The 22,179-nt window shown below is 42.9% G+C and overlaps 1 protein-coding gene across 4 annotated transcripts in view; it reads left to right on the top strand.

Moving 5' to 3' along the window:
• The window catches only part of COLQ (collagen like tail subunit of asymmetric acetylcholinesterase), a 79,228-nt gene that overhangs the window by 2,791 nt on the left and 54,258 nt on the right, over window positions 1-22,179 (top strand). Inside the window, exon 1 of one of the 4 annotated variants that reach the window (XM_077865265.1) lies at window positions 10,407-10,607. The exons of 1 other annotated variant lie outside the window; for it this stretch is intronic. In XM_077865265.1, the coding sequence (XP_077721391.1) occupies window positions 10,502-10,607 (106 nt within the window). In that variant the 5' untranslated portion in view covers window positions 10,407-10,501. Of the gene's footprint in view, window positions 1-10,406; window positions 10,608-20,489; window positions 20,673-22,179 lie in introns of those variants that run through there. 2 more of the 4 variants (XM_077865268.1, XM_077865270.1) reach the window with 2 other exon arrangements.

Here is a 22,179-nt window from a genome sequence, read left to right as displayed (position 1 = left end):
GCAAATGCAGTGCAGAGTTTCTGCACGCAGATTTCTCTATCTATCATAACTTTATACAATTCCATAAAACAGGAACTTAAGGTCCACTTCATAGTCCAGATCTGATGTTGAGTCCCTTTTCACAGAGCCTGCTTTGCTTTGAGCCTATCGAACATTTTTTATATATTTTTTTATTTATTTATGATAGTCACACAGAGAGAGAGAGGCAGAGACACAGGCAGAGGGAGAAGCAGGCTCCATGCACCGGAAGCCCAATGTGGGATTCGATCCCGGGTCTCCAGGATCACACCCGGGGCCAAAGGCAGGCGCTAAACCGCTGCGCCACCCAGGGATCCCCTATCGAACATTTTATTCAATACTAACATTTATTCAATACTAAAATAATTTATTTGTATATTCTTAAGTGGTGAATTTTATGGTATGAAGATTTATGGTCTGTAAAATATGGCATCCTAGTTTTTCTAAAAGACGGCCATTGGAAGAATTGGAATGTTACATACGGCTTGACACTTCATAGACCAGACAGGCACAGTATCCCGTTGCCAGGCTCCTAGCAGATCTGCACTGTTCCAGTTTATAACTAGGCTGGAAGGTTGAAACTCTCTCATGAACCCCCATCTTTTTTTGTCTGTCTGCACCCCACTCATCCTCCTTGAGCCCCCTCATCCCTCTTCATATAATGCGTATATATTCTCCAAATGCTTTGCCTAAGAATCATTGGCTTTTAACATCACCTTACACTGTGATTCCTCAATGACGTCAATTTAATAAAATGGGGCAGCCCCAGTAGCTCAGCAGTTTGGTGCTGCCTTCAGCCCAGGGTTTGATCCTGGAGACCCGGGATCGAGTCCCATGTTGGGCTCCCTGCACGGAGCCTGTTCTCCTTCTGCCTGTGTCTCTGCCTCTCTCTCTCTCTCTCTATCTCTTATGAATAAAATCTTTTTAAAAAATTTAATAAAATGATTTTTCAATTCAAAAACAAAACACTCAGCTTCATTTCTCTTCCACCTACATTCCACCCCCTCTCCTGAATCCTATGTTATGTGTCTCCCTATATTTCCTCTGGACCATGGCCTGATTCCTTGCAATGGGTCGATAAACCTAGCAAAGTAAGACTACAGTCTTGTTCCTGACAGTCATAGATCGGTGGGCTAGGTTGGCCCAACCAACTGCTCCATGTGGTCTGTCTACACAAGCAGTGTCTTCCCCTACAGGGCCTTTCCCCTCCAGGGCTTCTCTCTCTAGCAGGGTACCTGGGCTTTTCACAAGCAGCTGACTTCCACCAGGGTACAAGTAAAAGCTCCCAGGCTTTCTTAGGACTTTGGCTTGGAACTGTCAATGTTCCTTTTGCATTATTCTCTTGGTTTAAGGAGTGACAGGGCCAACCCAAATTCATTGTGGAAGAGGACTACACAAAGCCATGACTGCCATGAGGTGTGGTTTCACAGAGGGCTATCTTTAGAGGCCAGCTTCCTCGGCTGTCCTCTCTCCTCATGGCAGTTCCCATTGGTTAAGTGTCTGCCTTCTGCTCAGGTCGTATCCCAGGGTCCTGGGATCGAGTCCCTGGCATCAAGCTCCCCGCAGGGAGCCTGTTTCTCCCTCTGCCTATGTCTCTGCCTCTTTCTCTGTCTCTCTTATGAATAAATAAATAAAATCTTTAAAAACAAAACAAAACAAAACAAAAGGTTGCTGTGAAGATGAAACAAAACTATGTGTATCAAGGCACATGGGTGGCTGAGTTGCTTAAGTGTTTGCCAAAGTTAGATGCTCAACCACTGAGCTACCCCACAGCAACCTTTGGAAAGGAGTGATTATTATTATTATTCCCATGATAAGGAAACAGGCTCAGGAAAATAAGTGATTTTTCCAAAGCCACATATTGTGTGGTTTTGTCTTGAAGGGACAATTTTATTTTTATTTATTTATTTTTAAAGATATTACTTATTTATTCATGAGAGACACAGAGAGAGAGAGAGAAAGACAGAGACACAGGCAGAGGGAGAAGCAGGCTCCATGCAGGGAGTCTGACATAGGACTCGATCCTGGGTCTCTAGGATCACACCCTGGGCCAAAGGTGTTCCTAAACCACTGAGCCACCTGGGCTGCCCTTGAAGGGACAGTTTTAAAAGAGAAAAGGGTTGAAAGAGAACAAATGGGCCTGTGATTTTGAAATGAGAACTGACGGAATTTCCTATTTTGATTATCGTACAAAAAGCTTGACTTAAATTTTAGAAAAAAAATCAGTATGACCTAAAGAACAGTAGCAAAAGTATAAGGAACAACAATGATAAATAGATCATAAAGTTTCTATTTAATTCAGCATCCATTGAGTCACTACCATATGCCATTCACTTTGTCAACCCTGTACGTGGCAAGCTGAGAGCCTCTGGATTGCTTATCTGCTTAATGTGTCATGAGACAAAGTTTCCACCTTGGAACAGCTAATGGGGCCTCTAGACCAACTTTGGGCTGAGATTTGACTCCATGAGATTGATAATGAAGAGGATACAGGTGAGATGGTGTTTTTCAAGAGATGTTTTTCAATTTACAAGATGGCATTTTTCAAATTACAAGAGGGGGGGATGCTGTTTCAGGGATAGAGAAGGAATCAGTGCTATGAGTGACAGCCACATAAGGGATAAATCTAGCTCCTCAGCAATGGTAACACATGGCAGTGTGCTTGACCATGTGCAGTTGAGGCTGCTCCTCAAATTCCTGGCAACATGGAACTCAACAGAATAAGAGATAGTTTTCATAAGACCCAGAAAACCAAAAAAAAAAAAAAAAAAAAAAAAAAGAGACCCAGAAGACCTTGGAGAAAAATTGCTCACCAGGGACTTTGGCTTAGGGGTCTTTGAAAATTGCTTCTCACTAGCTCTTTTAATATATCTTGATCCTTCCATTAGACCATTACATAGTAAACACTTTACATTCATTATTTTTTTAAAAACCATATTCCAAAAAAATAAAAAATAAAAACCATATTCTATTCTAAATAAAAATAGATCACTGGCTGGCTGGAGAGAGAGAGAAAGGTCACCAAGAAAAATAATGGTATATGCTGCCAATGTCAAAGAATTACTGCTGCTGCTCTCTTCCAGAATTTTTATGGTTTCAGGTCTGACATTTAGGCATTTAATCCATTTTCAGTTCATTTTTTTGTATGGTGTAAGAAAGTGGTCCCACTTCATTCTTTTGCATGTTGTTCGGTTTTTCTAGAACCATTTAATGAAGAGACTCTTTCCTCCATTGTATATTATTACCCCCTTTGTGATAGATTAATTTGACCATATAATTGTGGGTTTATTTCTGGGCTCTCTATCCTGTTCATTGATCTGTGTGTCTGTGTTTGTGCCAGTACCATACTGTTTTGATTACTGCAGTTTTATAGGATATCTGGAAATCTAGAATTGTGATACCTCCAGTTTTGTTCATCTTTCTCAAGATTGCTTTCGCTATTTTGGGTATTTTGTGATTCCATCCAAATTTTAATATTATTCTAGTTCTGCGAAAAAATGCTGTTGGTATTTTGATAGGGACTGCTTTGAATCTGTAGATTGCTTTGAGTAGTATGGACCTTTTAACATTATTAATTCTTCTGGGGTGCCTGGATGGCTCAAAGCATTTTCATCTATTTGTCATAAAAGTAATATGTTTGTTGTAAGATTCAAATCCTATCAAAGTATAAAAAATAGAAAATGAAGGATGCCTGGGTGGCTCGATGGTTGAGCATCTGCCTTTGGCTCAGGGCATGATCCTGGGATCCTGGGATTGAGTCCCGCATCAGGCTCCCCACAGGGAGCCTGCTTTTCCCTCTGCCTATGTCTCTGCCTCTCTCTCTCTCACTGTGTCTCATGAATAAATAAAATCTAAACAAAACAAAACAATAACAATATTAATTCTTCCAATCTGTGAGCACGACTATCTTTCCATTTGTTCGTGTCATCTTCAATTTCTTTCATCATTGTTTTATAGTTTTAGAGTACAGGTCTTTCCCCTCTTTGGTTAAGTTTATTCTTATTGGTGTAATTGTAAGTGGAGTTGTTTTCTTAATTTCTCTTTCTGTTGCTTCATAATTAGTATATAGAAATGCTACCAATTTCTGGGAACATATATAACTGTTGTTTATTTTTTCCTTTTTCTCTCAATGTGTTTATAATTGTACCCGGGGACTAACAAGTTAGAGTTCTTTGAATATAAACCATTCCAGCTTTCTTTGACAGTGTGACTCAGCTTAGGCAAATAGGATGATCCAGAGAAAAGTAGAACAAATTGTCTATTTATGGAGCCAACTACTAATATAAATGGAAATGCTTCTAGCACATGTTCTTTCCAGGAATCTCCCAGACTGACTGAAATAGGGCAGGAATAAAAATGGAAAATTACTTTTAGAAGATCATTTGCATATTGGATGCTACCACTCATCACTTGCCTTGAGTTTGTAGAGTTCCTAATTCAAGAACTATTCAGTTTTAAAAATGGACTTCAAGCTGATATATAAGGAGGGAATTGTAAAAGAAATTTGGGGTATATATGAAAGACAAAAAAAGTAATGAGATATATTTTTAAATGTCTTCAATTCAAAATATATCTTTGAATTTACAAACCACAGGCCTCTTCCAGAGAATTTCTGTACCAATAAAGTGAAATATAGTTACAAACTGGAATCTGAAAATATGGTTACATATGTTTTTAGGGTGGATGTGATGTTTAAAGGGAGGGGGAAACATGGAGAAGAGGAGACTAGAAGAACACTGCTACAAATTAGAATTCTCTAGGGAAGTTATAAATTTGTCCAAAATTTCCTGCTGGTCATCTGGATAATTATACCCCAATAATTCAATTACTGTGGATATACTCATTTTGTTGATTGAACCCTTAGATCAGTGGTTCTTTTTTTTTAAGATTTTTTTCTATTTATTCATGAGAGACACAGAGAGAAAGGCAGAAACATAGGCAGAGAAGCAAGCTCCTCACGGGAGCCTGATGCAGAACTCGATCCCAGGACCCCAGGATGACGACCTGAGCCAAAGGCAGATGTTCAACCACTGAAGCACCCAGGTGCTCTTTGGTTGCCCAGTCTTCTCTCTCTCCTGCTGATGCAGTTGCTGGTGGGAGGTGGCCACGGCCTCAGCATAACCAAATCATCCTTAGTTCCAGGCCAGAACATGCTCAGAGCTCTGTTCTCTGGCAGGGCCAATCAAAAATGGACTGTCTGTGCCTCTCAGACAGAGGGCTTGTTGGCTGGGGCTTGTTGGACCTCATTAATGTAGAAAAGACACCTTTTCCTACCTTTCTTTAAGAATTTGATTTTTTAAAGAAAATCATTTTTTATTTTTTTAAGAAAATAATCTTTTAAATTACAAATTAAGCTATGCCCAAAGTAAAAGTTTCCAATAATATAAGTATGTATAAGTTTAAGAATTTCCCTCCTTCTTCTTATCCCACATAATTCCATCCCCAAGTATGTAATGTATAGTGTTCTAGATCTTTCTCTCTGTACATGTAAATAATAAATAGATTTACTTGTTTGGTCAGATGCACTGCATCTTTCTAATTTTACTCAGCAATATTCTGTGGACAGCCTTCAATGTCCAGGCATAAATGTGAACTATCTTTGCCTTTTTTTTTTTAAGTCAAGTTTAGTGAGGGAAAATGCATATACTCCCACCATCAAAGAGTAGTTTGATGAGTTTTGACAAAGCAGACAAACAACCACTCCAGTCAAGATAAAGAACAGTTCCATCACCACCAAAAGTCCCTTTTGTAGCTGACTGCTAGTCACCACTGATCTGTTCTCCATCCCAATAGTTTTGCCTTTTCCAGAATACCTTATAAATGAAGTTATGCAGTATGTAGCCTTTTGTGTTGATTTTAGCATAATGCATTTGAGATTCATCCATAATACTTGTTTCAGCAGTTCATTACATTTTACTGCCATGTAGTATTGCATGGTACACAATTTGTTACACCAATTGATGGCCATTTGGGTTGTTTCTAGTTTCTTGTTACTACAAAGAATGTTCATGTAGTTATGAACATTCAGATGCAAGTCTTTGGGTGGATATAGGTTTAATTTGTCCGGTATAAATACCAAAGAGTAGAATTGTTGCATGGTATAGTAAGTATATATTTAACTTTCAAAGAAACTGCCAAACTGTTTTCCAAAGTGGTTGTACCATTCTGCATATTCCCACCAATAGTGTGTTAAAGTTCCAGTAGCTCCAAATGCTCACCAACACTTGGAACTGTCGGTCTTATAAACTTAGCCATTCTAGTAGTATGTAGTGATCTTTCATTAAAGTTTTAATTTAGATTTCCCTAATGACTGACTAGTGACGTTGATTAACTTTTCATGTGCTCATTTGCCATTCATATATCTTCTTTGGTAAAATATCTGTTTTTTGCCCTTTTTAAAAAAAATTTGGGTTGTTTGTTTCTTTATCATTGAGTTGTAAAAGTTCCTTACAAAGTCTGAATACACACATCTTTTATCATATATGTGTTTTGCAAATATTTTCTCCTAGTCTTTGGCTTGTCTTTTCAACTTAGTATTGTTTTTCAGAGAGCAGAAGTTTAAATTTTTTGGCAAGTCCAGTATAACATTTTTTTAAATGATTGGTGCTTTTTGTGTCCTATTTAAAAAACTTTTATCATAGAAGCAGAGAGTCAAATCCCAAGGGTTGGGGGAAAAGGGGACAGTGGAAAGATATTGGTCAAAGGGTACAAAGTTTCAGTTATATGGGATGAATAATAATGTACAGCATGGCTATAGTTAACAATACTGTTTTGTACAGTTGAAATTTGTAAGAGAGTAGTTTTTAAGTGTTTTCACTAGAAAAAAGGTAACCATATGATTTGACAGATATGTTAATTAGCTTGACTGCAGTAATTATTTCACAAAATATGTGTATCAAAACATCATGTTATATATCTTAAATATATACCTTTTTTAAAAAATTTATTTATTTATTCATTCAGAGAGAGCGAGAGAGAGGCAGAGACACAGGCAGAGGGAGAAGCAGGCTCCATGCAGGGAGCCCGATGTGGGACTCGATCCCGGGTCGACAGGATCACATCCCGGACTGCAGGCGGCGCTAAACCACTACGCCACCGGGGCTGCCCAATATATACCATTTTTATTTAAGAAAAAATAATTTAATTTAAAAAGAGAAATATTTTCCTAATCCAAGATTTTCCCATATTTTCTTCTAGAAGTTTAATAGTTTTTGCTCTTACATTTAGGTCTGTGATCTTTTTTGAGCTAATTCTTATGTATGGGGCAAAGTAAGAGTTAAAATTAATTTTTGTTTGCTTTACATATGGAAGACTCCTTTTTCCAGGATCATTTGTTGCAAAGACTACTTTATTATTTATAATGACTGTATAATGTTTCACTGAAGAGAGATCCTGTGATTTTTTTCAACAATTACATTCACAGAGAATTAAGCTGCTTCAAATCTGAAACTGTAATGAACATCCTTGCATGTCACCTATTGGGCAGTTGAACAAGTATGTCTGTGGAATTTCTAGATCAAATGACATGTGTATGTTACGTGTTGATGGGTACTGTCAAATTGTACATCAGTATACATATACTCCCACCTGCATGGCCTGTGAGACAAAGCTCTAATTTTGATTGGCTTTATCAGTATAAGCCTTTCACAAATCTCAATTTCCTTCTGGATAATTTAATAGCCTGTGTTATTAGATTCTGAAGGATTGAGAGCCCTTCCAGGAGAGTTTGAAAAAAGATGATAACTTCTCAGTCAGTTAGGGTAACCCTGTAAGAGATAGGATCATAAAATGCATAGTTCATGGGAAATGGAAATTTACAGAGCTGTTTCATAGATGTTGGGGCTTTGAAGTACCTCTGTGCTGGGGCTTCCCAAAGAGCAGAGGTGACTCGTGTCCCATTGGCCTGAATGTATACATGCATCCTCTCCTGTGCAGGCTCCAATTCTGTCCGTCTGTCCACATTCCCTCTCTTTCTCCCCATCCTTGCCACAGCCCTCACTTTTACCAGGCCCGGGCCAGCCAGCTATATGTGCAAAGACACAAAGAGGAGGCTGGGGAATGCAATTGGCTCACTGTGGCTGGAGCATAAAATTATGCATTTTTCCTACTTTTCTTTTCATCCTATGGTGCTGTGATTTAATCAAATTAATTGACATTGTTGAGGATTAGGTGACAAGGGCTGTCCTAAAGTACACAGAGCTATGGGATGGTCCTCTGTCTTCAGGGACATTAGCACAAACCACTGCAAGGTGGTTTAGAAGCAGCTCAAAAACATAGCAGCAGGTGTCACAGGCAGGACATATTGATACACTTTGTGTGGATTATATAGTCAATGGTGAGATCTAGGTGTTGAGAGAAGGAAGAAGCCATTCTGGCTTCACAGGAGGAGTCTGAGCTGGATGGTGAAAGTTCAGATTCTGGCACCATGGCTCTTAAGAGTTACCTTCCTCTGAGGTAGATTGCACCTTCTTCAAACCAGCAAAAGCCCACTGATGGGACTGTAGGTTTCAAGAGTTAATGAGAACAAGCCTGATCATTTCCTGGCAAGTTTGACCAACAATCACAGATCCTTCTGTCAAGTAGTTTGGGAACAGCTAATTTTGAAAGTAACCCAAGTACACTTTTCATGCTTTCTAAAGATTTTCTTAAAAAACCCTCTGTCAGTTAGTTATTTCTATATAACAAATCATCCTAAAACCAAGTGGCTTAAAACAACAGCCGTTATATATGCTCATGAATCTGTAATCTGGGGCGGGTCCACCTAGATAGTTCTTCAGCTGGTCTCACCAGGAGTGACTCCTGTGACTGCCATTGTCATCTGGGGACCTGCCCAAGACTAGCAGATTCAAGTTGTCCTCACTCACATGTTAGTGCTTAGATGTCATCTGAGATGGCCAGGCACAAGGGGCAGGATGCTTCCCCCTCCCTGTTGCCTATCTAATAGTCCAGACTTCTTGTGTGGCAGTTTCTAAGAAAAGACAAAGGCAGAAGCTGCCAGACCTCTTAAGGCCTCAGCCTGGAAGTGGCACAGTGTCACTTCTGCCACAGTGTACAGATCAAAGCCAATCACAAGGCCAGCCCCATTCAGTGGAAGGAGAAATGGACTCCACCTCTTGCTGGGGAGAATGGCACTCACATACGGGGATGGGGAGAGATTTTCAGTGGCTGTCACTGCGCCCAAAACACCACAGCTCCCTGGATTTCATTTTCGCTGTCTCTGTACACAGATTTTAACTCATGCATGATTCATCCCATGTTACCTCATTTCACCTTTCCAACAAACCTTTAAAGGGAACATTGCCTCCATTTTATGATAAGAATACTGAGGCTTAGAGGTGTCAAACTGTCTGCTGTCAGAGCAGAGCTGAGAGTCAGATGGGACTGGTGCAAGAACTGGGGAGTGTCGCCTTACACTCTGCCTTCCCCCAGGATGAGGATCAGCACTCTTCCCCAAGGAGGTGTCCAGAGTCCAGTAACTACCAAACCATTTCTGAATGAACTCCCATGAGGCACTGGGAGGATGTTATGTAAATTGAAAATTAAAGCAACATGGACAACCCTGTAGATTATTATTTTCATTATTTTAAAAGTCTAAGGACTGGATGTTATGCTATATGTTGGCAAATCAAGCTCCAATTAAAAAATATACCAAAAAAGTCTCAGGATCTCTATAACAGGCTTTATAAACCCTTAAGAGGTATTCATTTAAGAATGCAGTACTTTTTACTTGAATTTTGTCTAGCCAAAGATCAAGTTATTGATGCTGTTTCTCCAGATATAGTTTGGTAATCCTTCACTTTCTGTCTTTTCACTTATTTTGCTTTGGATGAGATAAAAGGTTGTTGCTCTGGAAAGAGAATAATCATTTTTTCCTGCAGAAAGCTGTTTTGGAACATATACCTCCCCCTTTTTATTGGATGATTAAAGAAAAATAATTCAAGGTTAACTTTGTGTTTGTCGTCCAGTGGGTAAAAATGTCACAGGCTGACACGAGAGGGATTAGTCTCTGGAAATTCAGTTTGAGTCAGGAGAGCTGATTCTGTGATGCTGTAGGGCACCTCAGTTCCAAGCAGGTAGATGCTGGTGGATAATAAAGAAATCTGTCTGCCCTTGAGGACTGCTTCTTGTGAACATGTGAGACTTGGCTGCCTCTTCATCAGCTTTTCAGTAGCCACTTACCTCAGTGTCCAAAACAGAAAATTCTGACATATTAATTTTAATGTGGGCATTTGATCCAGTGCTTGAGATAAATATAACCCTGTGGAGTACGGAGAAGGTTTAATGGGAAATGGTTGGCATTCCTTCTTGGTAAAGGCATGGGGAAAGGAGAGAGAGAGACAGCAGAGAGGGAGAGGGGGAGAGGCAAGGGGCGGGGGAGAGAGAGAGAGGCTCAAACAGCAGTGAGGAAGACAAAGGCAGAGATAAGCAAGGCTTCACGGCAGCCTTGCCTCGAGAACTTGACACTTGCCAGACCCCAGCCAGCATGGTTGTCCTGAATCCAGTGACTTTGGGAATTTATCTTCAGCTTTCCTTCCGCTTTATCGTGTCTCAGCCTACTTTCATCAACAGCGTCCTCCCCATTTCAGCAGGTAAATGATGACCACAACTTTCCTCTCTTCCATCTGTTGGGGGCAGGGGGAGGAAGGAAGATTGTTTTGCAACGTGTCCTGATATTTTCACCATTCTGCTCTCCGAGGAGGGAGGCTGGAGGGAGACAGCCACCCCAGCAGCTTCCTGTCACCCGAGCTGTCTCAGAAGCTCCTTCTGTGCTTGTTCCAAACAGCCCCTACCCAGCTGCTCAAAGCCAGAGACCCTTTTAAAAATGATTTCTGCCTCTCCCACCTCTCCCCATTTCCTGCATGATTTCATTTTGATTGGGAATTGTAGGGAGCTTAAAAGAGGACAGAGGAGTACAAGTGAAAGAGAAATGAGTCCCAGGCATTTCTATGAATACATCCCTGACCCCTTCCAAAGGGGGCTTGACTCAAGGGGGATGTTGTGGAGCAAACACGCCTCTGCCGAGCTCTGGCAGTGCACACTGCCAGGACCATCCACCAGAAGAAAGGGGAGTCTGTTGATTCCCCCGTGGGCCAGGGCCCCTTGCAGCCTCAACACTAGGTCTCCCATTGCTCCAGCCCTATCTGCTTTCCTATTGTGCTTTCTTCCCACTGTGAGACTTCTATCTAACTAAGGCAGCTGGAGGTCCTGGGAGATGGGAGCTTTCTGGGGAGAAGTGGAGGGTTACAGAGTGATAGCCTGGCCTGGAGTAGGCTGTGTCTGTCGGGTGCAGGGCTGGGTGATGTGGGGAAGGGGGCTATTTATGCCAGCCTGCCAAACTTCTCTGAGGGCACCAGACACCAGCTCGCCCTTGTCCTGTCCTACCCAGAGCAGGGGAAGTATTGTGTTACTGGCATGGCCTATTTAAACCTTTCTGAGGAAAATCCTATGTTTCCGGAGGGCTTGAGGGAGGCTGGCAGACCCCAGGCTTGCTGCCTGTCCTCTTATCACCGCCCCCCTCAATTTGCCTCAGCCACCCTGGCTTCCTCCTGGGCCTCTACACCAGCAGAGGCAGTTTCAGTCATGCCCTCCCAACTTAAGTCTCATAAATACTTTCATGGAGGCAGAGATTTCACTGTCACGGCCTTTGCTGAAAACACAGGTTCTCAGAGAGGACATATCTCTGAGTCCAGTCCCCAGCCTCTTTCTATTCCTAACAACAGGGCAGCAACATGTTGTGCTGCCAACACAGCCAGTATTTGTGAGCTGTGAGAAGTGACTCAGAGAAGGGCACCCGGCTGATTACAAAGGTGCGAGGGACTGGGGTGGGGGAGTTTGTGGAGAATATTGGGGAGTGAGGAGTAGTCAAGAAAGCTGGCTGGTTGTGTCACCACGGGGTGGGGTGTGTGACCGTATGCCTCCACAAATTCCAGTAAAGAGCACCACACTTCTGGGAGCTAGTGGGTCATTCTATTTAAGGGGGAAACTTGGTAGTCAATTTAGTCTAATTCAGAGGGGTTCTTAACCTTAAGTGGGCCACAGAGTCCTTTGAGAATCTGCTGAAGGTTCGGGACTTGAGAACACTCAGTCTTCTGGTTCTAGCTCTGACTTATAGGAGACAGTTGGTGTTAGATTATAAGTACAATGTGGGCAGTGGTTGTCTCATACATTATCAGTCTTTCCCCAGGATCAGAATAATGCCTTCCACATGGTAGGTGCTTGGTAAATATTTAATGAAGGGATAAGTAAAGAAGGAATAATCACTTTTCTCATCTGTAGATTGGGACTTGCCTTCATTTTATATTGCTTACTTTAGATAGGGCCAAATGACTAATAGGTTCTGCAAGCTAGAGAGAAAAGAACCTCTGATTTATTTTTCAAACTCCTTGCCCTGAAGAGTCCCCTGGTGCAGCTTAGACATCTCCTAGGTAGGACTTTGTATAGATTCTAGCATCCAGGGTAACAGCAGGAAGAAGAAGCACTTCAGATGGTTCAGGTGGAAGAAAGACTTGAATGACAGAACCACTTTCATAGATGGGAATAGGGTTAAGGGAACCGACAAGGAAAGTTGAGGTATTAGCAACCTTGTAAAATCTTTACCACCCTTGTGCTTAAAAAGGCAAGAGGAAGAAATAGGGAAATTGATCCCAAGAAGATATGGAGCCTTGGAGGAGGGGCCACTGAGCAAGAGCTGTGACCACAGAGGGACCCAAAGAAGGGAGAAAGTAGAGAAGAAATACCCCAATCTCCTTCAAACCACCTCTTGGCAGTGCCTTCCATTGACCAAACGCAGCCCCAAGCGAGAGGGCAGGGGGGCCACTGGATGAAGCCCATGGGGTCAGCTTCTGGGATGCAGGGGAGGGTGGGAGGTAGGAATGTAGAGTAGCTAGCCCACACATCCACTGGCACTTCCTGATCAATTTCTAAATCCAGATCTTCTGGTTGTGAATGTGGTTTTAGACATTTGGCAAAACAATGAAGTAGACCTAGGGGGAATCACTAAGGTAACAGCTCAATAGAGCAAAAAATATTTGCTTTTACCTGTAGCCAGAATATCTCTTGGCTTTGTCTCAGACTTAGTTGCCATGGCTTCCTCATAGCATGGTTCAGAAATAAACTTCTGCCCTGAAATGGGAACTGTTCTGTGACACAGGACAACTTTAATCCTTTGAAAATATTTTCTGGTAATTTGATGTGAAATATTCTATATTCAGAAGCTTGTAGATTCTTACTCTCCTAAAGAAGACAAGCCCTGTGCTCACAGAAACAAATGCCACCCACCGTACCTTAGTGAGTGCCTACTAAGTGCCTGACACTATGCTAAGCGCTACAGAGGATCTAGAGAAGAGTTGGATCCTGCCTCTGTCCTGGGGGAATCTGTGATCATCTGCTGTTGAAACATAGGCAGCATGTGCTAAATGCCCAGGGAGGGTATGGTGGGAGAAGAGCTCTTACGGGCCTGTAGGGCAGTCCTTTCCTTCAAAACTGAGCCAACCCTTCACTCTCACATGGAAGGACTGCATTCTAACAACTCCAGACAGTACCAGCTGTCTAGATCAGAGGTTCATTACCTGGCAACCTCCACTGCCAGGTCCCAAAGGAGAACCACAGAAGGGCGCAAAAAGCCTCCAAGAGGCCAAAAGCGATGATAAGAAATCCCAGCACTAAAGCACATGCATTTGATACACAGAAAACTAGCTCAGGCCCTTACTCCAAATCTATTAACTGTTACTTTGGACACCATTCTAGCAGGCATGCATTGCAGGTTTCTAGAAGGGAGGTGAATTGGGTATGGCACATTAGACTGGAGAGGGTGAGTTCCTGCTTACGATGGACACCATGACAACAAACACAAAAGACAGCTGACAAAACTGGTTGCAAGAAAAATGGCCAGTAAGCAGGGAATAGTTCTGAAATCAAAAAGAACAGTAGACCAGAATTATTTTCGAATTGTCTCTAGAGCCCCTGTTCTGTAGCTAACCCTTTAGGGCACCTCTGACTTATAGCACATTAACTGTTTTTCACTATATGTGCATGAATAACCCAAGTGAAGACTGAATTGTATGCACTTAATTTTGCTTAAGAACGCAGATAAGTGTCAGATATATTTTAGAATAATTTCTATTGAACATGGCCCTAATATTTAAAATGTCTGGAGCTGTAACTTGGGTGTATTGTTTTAACTATTGCTGAGTAATGAACCATCCTAACACTCAGTGGCTTAAACAACATTTATCATTGAAGTTCATGTGTTTGTGGGCCAGCTAAGGTCAGCTGATCTAGCTTGAGTTTGGCAAGCCCTGCCTGGGTTCACTGTAGGTCTGTGGATTGACTCAGCTCCAAGATCCATTCACAGATGTAGCTCAGTGGTTGTACAATTTCTAGAATGTCGTGGCACAGACCCAAGGACAATATTTATAGAAGGGCAGACCTTCCACACACTTTGATTTGTGTAATTCACACAGCACCTCTGGGATGGGTGTGGTGTGACTCCCATTTTTCACCTGAGGAAATGAAGGCTCAAAGGGGTTAAGTGACTTAGTCAAGATCACAGAGCTAACATAAAATGGGAGAGCTGGAGATCAGAATCCTGCCCTCCGATTTTACGTCCAGGGCTTTTACCAAGGTAGACCAAAGTTCATGGACAAATAGTGATATTAAATTTTGGGGTCCTGCAGACTACTTTCCCCTCCTTCAGAAGCTGTCTTCTAGATGCTTTATTCTCTGTTCCCTCCTACTTTCTCTTCAGTATTTCAATGCCCAAAGCTCTTAGCAAAAGATTGAAGATTATCTTTTACTAAAGTGTGTAGGACCAGCCACGATACTACTTTACTTCTCTTTTGAAGGTATTTGCATCCTAATGGGAACTTAAATGAAAGGATGCTCTGGTAAGATGAGCTTCAACCAAGGTATTTTGGGGGATGAGACCTCCTGGACCCAGGGAAGAACCACTTCACAGACATTTTCTTCAGGGGTTGTGAGCCAACCTATCCTAGGCCCATGCAGAGACATATGACTTCCCTCTTCCAATACAGGATTGCCCCTGTGAAGGAGGAATTACCCAAATGATGTTTGGGTCTAGACCTCACAGAGCAGATGATGATAAGACCCAAATCTAGTCCTATAGAATGAGATCATGTGGAAAGATGTGAATGCTCTCTGGGTACCAGAATCTTCTGTTGGCTGCTGGAATATGACCCAGAGCAGGGGTTTTGTGGCCTAAAAGATCTGATGTCCAACTCTGCACTCCCCTGCCTGGAAGCCAGCCAGGTCACCACTTGGGAACCATTCATGTTCTGGACAGTAGATTATGGGCCATTTATTTGTGTCTGATGCTGATCAGCCACTGTTTAATGTTCCGTAATGCACTTCTAGCCATCTCCTCTGATTTAGCTTTTCTTATTTCCTCTGCATAATTCAATCAGAGAAGGCCCTTAAATTAGAGGGCTCTCCATGGGGGCCAGCCTCCTGCTTCATCTCCTCCCAAGCCTCTGAATAAAGCCGCGGGTTGAGCTGCAGCTCAGATACAGAGAGCTGGGTGTGAGACAGGAGGCTGTCTCTTCTAATATCCAGGGCTGGGCCTCTGCATCACCATCCGTCACACTCCTACCTGCTTTCCCCTGATTCACAATCACACAAAAACAACATAGCTCCAGAAGGAATTGAAAGCCCCTTTGGCTTCAGCAAGTCACCAAATAAGCTGGCGTCCCATCTTCTTGAAATGCAGTTCACATTGCAGTACCTACTTGTACTACTCTTAAAAATTTTTTGGTACAGGTTAGCCCCAAACCTCTCATTTTGCAAAGCATTTTCACAGTGCATTTGCATTTACTCTTTACAGTAGTCTTTGCTGTGAGGGACCCTGGGTTTGAATCCTGATCTAGTTGGTTATGAGCTAGGTGATTGTGGGGAAGTCACTTCACTGGAGTGAGCTTCAAATTCCTCATCTGTCATAGAAGTCTGTCTCACAGGCTAGAAGTATTCACTCAACAAACAATAACTACCAACTGCGTACCTGGCACTGGGATGCAGCAGTGAGCAAACAGACATATTGCACCCCCATGGGGTTCTGTGATCGCCCTGAGAAGAACTTGGCCAGGACAGCCTGCTGGGCCCCAGAGGAGAGTGAAAGACACCTGCAGCACTTATGGAGCTTCCAGACCAGCTGCCCAAGGACCGAAGCCAGGCTCCAGGTTTAGCATGTTCACACTTCCTGTTGTAGATGTTGTAGTACTTTAAAAAGGAGACCTTTTTAAAAATTTCCTTGGTTACTGACATTTAAAATGGATTGATTTAATATTTTTAAAGTGCTTCTGATGTCTCTTAAAAACAAAACAAATTAAAAAACCCTCTCGACAAATGGGGTAACCTGGCAGCCCCGACCTACAGCCATGTTCTGATACAACTGTTTGGAATGCGGTGTTGCTGGCTGCTCAGCCCCAGCTCCTCAGAAGCCCCCTGCACCCCCGGCCTTATGCCTCGCCTACTTGCCTTATGGCATTTACCTGTGTAGCCCCGTCTGGCCTCTGGGGCCAGAATCCTTGCTGGCTTGGACTCTCCCAAGATGTCCTCCTTTAGATGTCTTGGGTTATTTCTTCCCGAATTCCCAAGCTCTACAGAGTTCAGTTTAGAAGTCAGCGTTTTAGATCAGTGATTCTCAAACTCTAGCATGGGTTCTCAGCCCTGGCTAGACAGAAGAATCACTTGGGATGTTTCAACAGAAGGCCAGTGACCAGGCTGAACAAACCAATTAAATCACTCTCTGGGGCATGGGGTCAGGCACTGATGGTGTTCAGAGCTCTCAGGTGGCCTCGTGGTGAGCCTGGGTCAACCACTGCACGGCAGCCAGCATCAGCATCACCTGGAGGGCTCCATAACCCACAAATGGCCGAGCCCCACCTCTGGAATTTCGGAGTCAATCGCCCTGGGGTCGGGTCCAAGAGTTTGCAGTTCTTGTAAGATCCCAGATGCTGCTGATGCTACGGAGCCGGCGACCACACTTTGAGAATCACTGCCCAACTTTGCCTTGGAGCCACTGTATTAGTTTCCTTTGGCCACTGGAATGAATCACCCAAAAGGCAGTGCCTTAACACATTTATTTCTCTTATAGTTCTGGAGGTCAGAAGCTAAAATCAGTTTCACTTTGCAGAACTCAAGGTGTTGGCAGGACTGTGCTTCCTCCATAAACTTTCTAGGAGAACGTCTCCTGTGTCTTCTAGTTTTAAGCTATATTCATTGCATTCTTTGGTTCCTGGCCCCCTCTCCATCTTCACTTCAGGGGTTGTATTGCCTTCCTCTGTGTCAGGTCTTCTGCCTCTCTCTTAAAAGGCCACTTGTGATTACATTTGAGGCCCACCAAGTTGATCTCCCCTTTGTAAGCCTCTTGATTTAATCACACCTGCAGAGTCCCTTTTCCCATATAAGGTCACATGTACAGGTTCTAGGGATCAGTCTGGACCTCTTTGGGGACTGTTATTCAGTCTCCCATCGTTGCCTTTCCACTGGGTAAAGTGTCCCACGAGTATTCTTTATGTGGCACCAGAATTGAAGGCATAGACATACATACTGTCTTCATTTGGATTCCTTTCCACAGCAGACCCTAAGACAAGGACTTGGGTGTCAGTAGTTCATTTAGGTGGTGATCCCAGTAGGGCATAGGGAAGTAAGACAGGGAAGGTAAGGCAGTCAGCACAGAGGTAGATCATGAACAGAGTGCTGCTGTGGACAGCTGGGGTTCAGTTCTCCTCGGAAGAATAGGAGAGACAGGGAAACAGAGGCCTGGGATATTTACCCACCAACTCCTGGGGATGTGCTTGTTCCAAGCAACTTGCATGGCTGGAAAAACCCTCTGGCATAGTTACAGGTGTTTGTGGTAGGAGCTAGAAGCCTGTAGGGCGTGATGGATCCTGTGGCATATGAGCAGGGAAGCAGCTGTGTCTGCCATTGATCCTGTAAGAGAGCTATACTGATACAGCCATCTTGCATTGAGCACTTTCTCTTTGCTAGCCTCTTTACATATGTGACTTCTTTCTAATCTTCACAAGTTCACAAACCAGTAGTACTCCTATTTTATCAAAGAGGAAACTAACATTCTGGAAGGTACAGCTTGTCCGAGGTCACATGCAGTGCCAGGGTCAAAATTCTAAATCAGAACTTTCATACCCCCATAGCATTGTAGAAACAGAATGTTCTAGTGGTTAGGGGTAGGGCCTCTAGTGTCATGCTGCCAGAGTTCAAATCTTGTGTTTTCTTTAGCTTTGTGATGTTGGGCAAGCAAGTTGCCTTCTCTGTGCCTCAGTTTCCCCAGGTATATGGGGCTAAAAATAGGATTTAACTCACAGAGGAGTTGTGAAGATTAAGTGGGCTAATTATGAACATAAAGTACTTACAATAGCACCTGGTGTATAATGTGTCATAATTTCTGTCATTATTTCCAGAACATCACAATGTCTGTATGTATACCAAGAGGTCATGATTTCCCCAAGATGCGTTTGTGTTAAAGGCAAAAGTTTAAATACAACCTACACAATAACTTTTTTTGCTTAAAATATCCAGTGAATTAAGGCAAAAAGAGAGGCTCAGCTGTTTTCCATTTTGCATTTGTGAACTGGTCCTTAAAGCAGGAACACGTTGACCAGGGAAGAAGGCTCTTCTCATGGTGACCAGCTTCCCCAGATGGCTTTAAAAATACACCTGGCCCTATTCCATCTCCCAGCCCAGGAGCATTTAGCTCCATTCAAGCCCACACTTATGTCTCCACAGCAACCAACATAAGCAGAGGCATGAGGCGTGTGTTGGGAACTGGCAACAGCTGAAGGAGAGGCCTCATGGCCGCTGAGGGGCTGAGAAAAGAGGAAAGCAAATGAAGGAAACATGAATGAGTTGGACAGGCCTCCCCACCCCTTTCCTCACTCATCTTGCCCTGCTGCTCACCTGGCCTTCTTGGTATCTTTCTGAGAAGTCTGGAGAAAGCCCTGGGAGCTTTCTTGCTAAAGCTGCTAGTTCTCTCTGGGGACACATGAGGGAGGGATCTTCTAGAGGTCTCAGGCTTAGCATGGGCTTCTCAGGGATGCTGGATGGTGAGGGATGGGGTGATGATGGCCATTCTACCCATAGAGACCTACCTGACTGGGGCTTCCTTACTTTACCTGGGGGTTTGTTCCAGTGTTTCAACATGTCCCCTGTAGGAAGTTCCTTTGGGGTGGGTCATTATTGAAAGTTGAAACTGGGCTGTTCTTTTGTGCCCAAACAGAACTGCTTCAGTTCCTGAGGTCATCCAAGCTGGGGTAGACCTCATGGAGTAGCCCCTAAAAGGCTTCCAAATTCTCTGTAGTTATTTAGAAACCAAATTCTGAACCATTGAAATTAGCACAGGATTTAGGGGCTCCAAGCAAGAACAACAGCCCTTTCCCCGTCCTGGTCCATCTTTCTTAGAGCTGCATTGGCAAGGTCATAGTAGGGAAAGTTAACAGTGGAAAACAAGAATGTTCTCTGTGTTCAGTGAGCATGAGAGCTCTGAGGGAGCAGTGTCATTTTGGGTGGCATGTCTGCCCATAGAAAGTGACGAGTGGAAGGCTGAGATGGCTGTCTGGATAGTTTGGGCCTTTGAAATGCTTTCGCCAAAGTATCTGAGATAAATGGGGTTTTTAAATTTTCTTCAATGACCTGAACCAACTGCTCTTCTGTTGGGAAGCCCTGAAAGAGTGTACTTGTACAACAGGCTTAGGCTGCCATGGTGATTGCTGCTAAGGTTCCCACCGGAAGGTGGTACGGGCACATTTAGTCAGTGGACTTGGTAATTTACCTGTTTACCATTGTTTTTAGAGAGACCTTGCAGCACAGTGCTGAGGCACTGAGGTAGAATTCAAGAAATGGGTTATTTCTTTGGACCTGCACTAACTCCCAGGGCACATGTGTAGTGTTGGACAAGCTGTTTGCTCTCTGTGAGATTCAGTTTCCTCCTCTGTAAAATGAAGGGATAGACCAGATTTCAAAGCTGTAGACTTTCTCTGACTTTGTGGTTCATGGGTTGCTTGCTAATTTATAGAATTAGTACCTACATAATGAAGGGGTGTTGGCATGTGTTTCTCTTCTGAGCACTGGTAACTGAGAAGCCATGGTGTGTGCATAGAGGGCATGGGATTCATATTCAGACAGCTCTGGCCTTGAGTGACCTCTTCATGACCCACTAGCTGAATGATCTTGGCCAAGTGGTCTTGGTTTAATATCTCAACACCTCAGTTTCTACCTCTTTAAAATGGGAATAATAAGAATACCTACCTCATTGGATGGCAGTGAGGATTAAATGAGCAAATAGGTACAGAGCTTTGCACCTGGAACATAGTTAAGCTCAGTTACTGGTTGCAACCATTATTCCAAATGGTGGTAAGAGCGCTGGAATCCAGGCCACTTGCTCCCTCCTGGGAGGCCTCATTTCTGCTGTAACCCCATCTGTTCTTACTGAATCTGGAGAGAATTGCTTGCAATGCTGAAGAGGCTACAAGAATTCTGAGATCCTGTCTAAAGCTGGAAGCTGAACAGAGAACATCTCAGTGCATGGGTTTTGGAATTGGAAGTCTGGGCTTAGAAGCCCCGTTCAGGGGACCTTCAATGTCAAAGCCAGTTTTCCTCACCTGGAAAGGAGGATGTAATACAAGGTAATTTGAGGGGCTATTGGAGAATCAAAGGAGAAAGCATGGGAGGGCCTGGCTCTATGTACTCAGGCACTGTTGTGCCTCAGGGGGCAACACCAGACCTGCTGGACATGAGGAGCATAGGCTCACACCCGAGGACAGTGTCTTAGCATACTGACTTCTCAGCAGAAAGGCTGCCAATGGGCAGAGTCCACCGTGGGCCGCCCTCCCTCCCCAGACAGAGATGAGCTTTCTGGGAACCCCTGCAGGGCACTGCAGTCCTGGGAGTGTCTGCCCTTTGGGAATTGTGCAATCCTGGGCAGAACCTAGCTAGTAAGACGAGCCACTTCCTGTATCCAATTCATCCCTGTCAGGAGAAGGGGCCCTTCATCTATGTGGCATCTGCCTTATGTGGAATATCAGTTTTGCCTCCTTCAAGATGGATAGTGGATGCCAAGGCACCAGGCCTGCCAGTGTAAGCCATCCCAGGCAGTAAGAGGAAGATTTTTAACTATGAAATTTTCAAATCGAATACCAGCAAATGGTGGCTGATTTGACAAGATGTTCAATTTTCTGACTACGTGCCCATCTACCACCACTTTGCATTTTATTCAGTTTTATCTTTCTAAATGGGATGATATAATCCACTTGAGTTGATTCAGATTCTCTGTATTATTATTAGTAGTAGTAGTAGTAGTAGTAGTCTGCTTAAATCAATTTTCCATCTCTAAGTTATTTATGGCAATTACTTGAGATAAATAATTTTTTATATACTTCCCATGAACAGAAGGGCCAATGTTTATTGCACCTTCTACTATGTACCAGACTATTGTATTGAAGAAGAAGATTCATAAGACTAACTCTAGTCTATTTGTGACATTAAAATAACACAAATGAAGTAATTAACGAGGAGCAAAGTAGATCACCTGGTGGTGTCTCAGGCTGCACAAGTAGTTGGAATTTGAGTGAAAGCAGAGCAACTAAGACAAGGAGACGACTGATCTGGGTTCAAGTCATGATTCTGTCACTTACCTGGGCACTTCTGTGAGCCTCCGTATACTTACCTGTCAAAGGGAGAAAATATTAATAATACTTAAGGTCATTGTAGGCTAGTGCTTAGCAATAATAAGTATTCTGTGCATGTTACTGAGTATGTTGATTCTTGATTTTTCAGGCTACATAAAGGTAGTTTAAGGAGTGTTTTTGTTTTCTGCTTCAGGTAAAATTTCTTCCAAATGAAGAAATATTATGCAGCCATAGAAAGGAATGTAGATGCACTTTATGTAGTTATAGAACATAATCTCTTCAGAAATACTGTAAGGAAACCAAGAAGAAGTAGCATATGTATAATTGTACATTCAAGTAACCTTTTGAAGAAGAGAGGGAATATATTATACCTACCTATCTGCTTGTCTCTGCATAAAATTTTCCTGAAAAAATACACAGAAAACTAAATGATAATAAATAATTGAAACTGGTACAGAAGGAGAAGAATTTTCATGTATGCTCATTTGGACTTTTGGAATTTTGA

The sequence above is a fragment of the Canis aureus genome, chromosome 22, assembly GCF_053574225.1.
Source record: "Canis aureus isolate CA01 chromosome 22, VMU_Caureus_v.1.0, whole genome shotgun sequence".
Taxonomy (NCBI): Eukaryota; Metazoa; Chordata; class Mammalia; order Carnivora; family Canidae; genus Canis; species Canis aureus.
The sequence above is the reverse complement of the archived record's forward strand: the minus strand, read 5'-3'. Positions and strand labels throughout refer to the sequence as shown.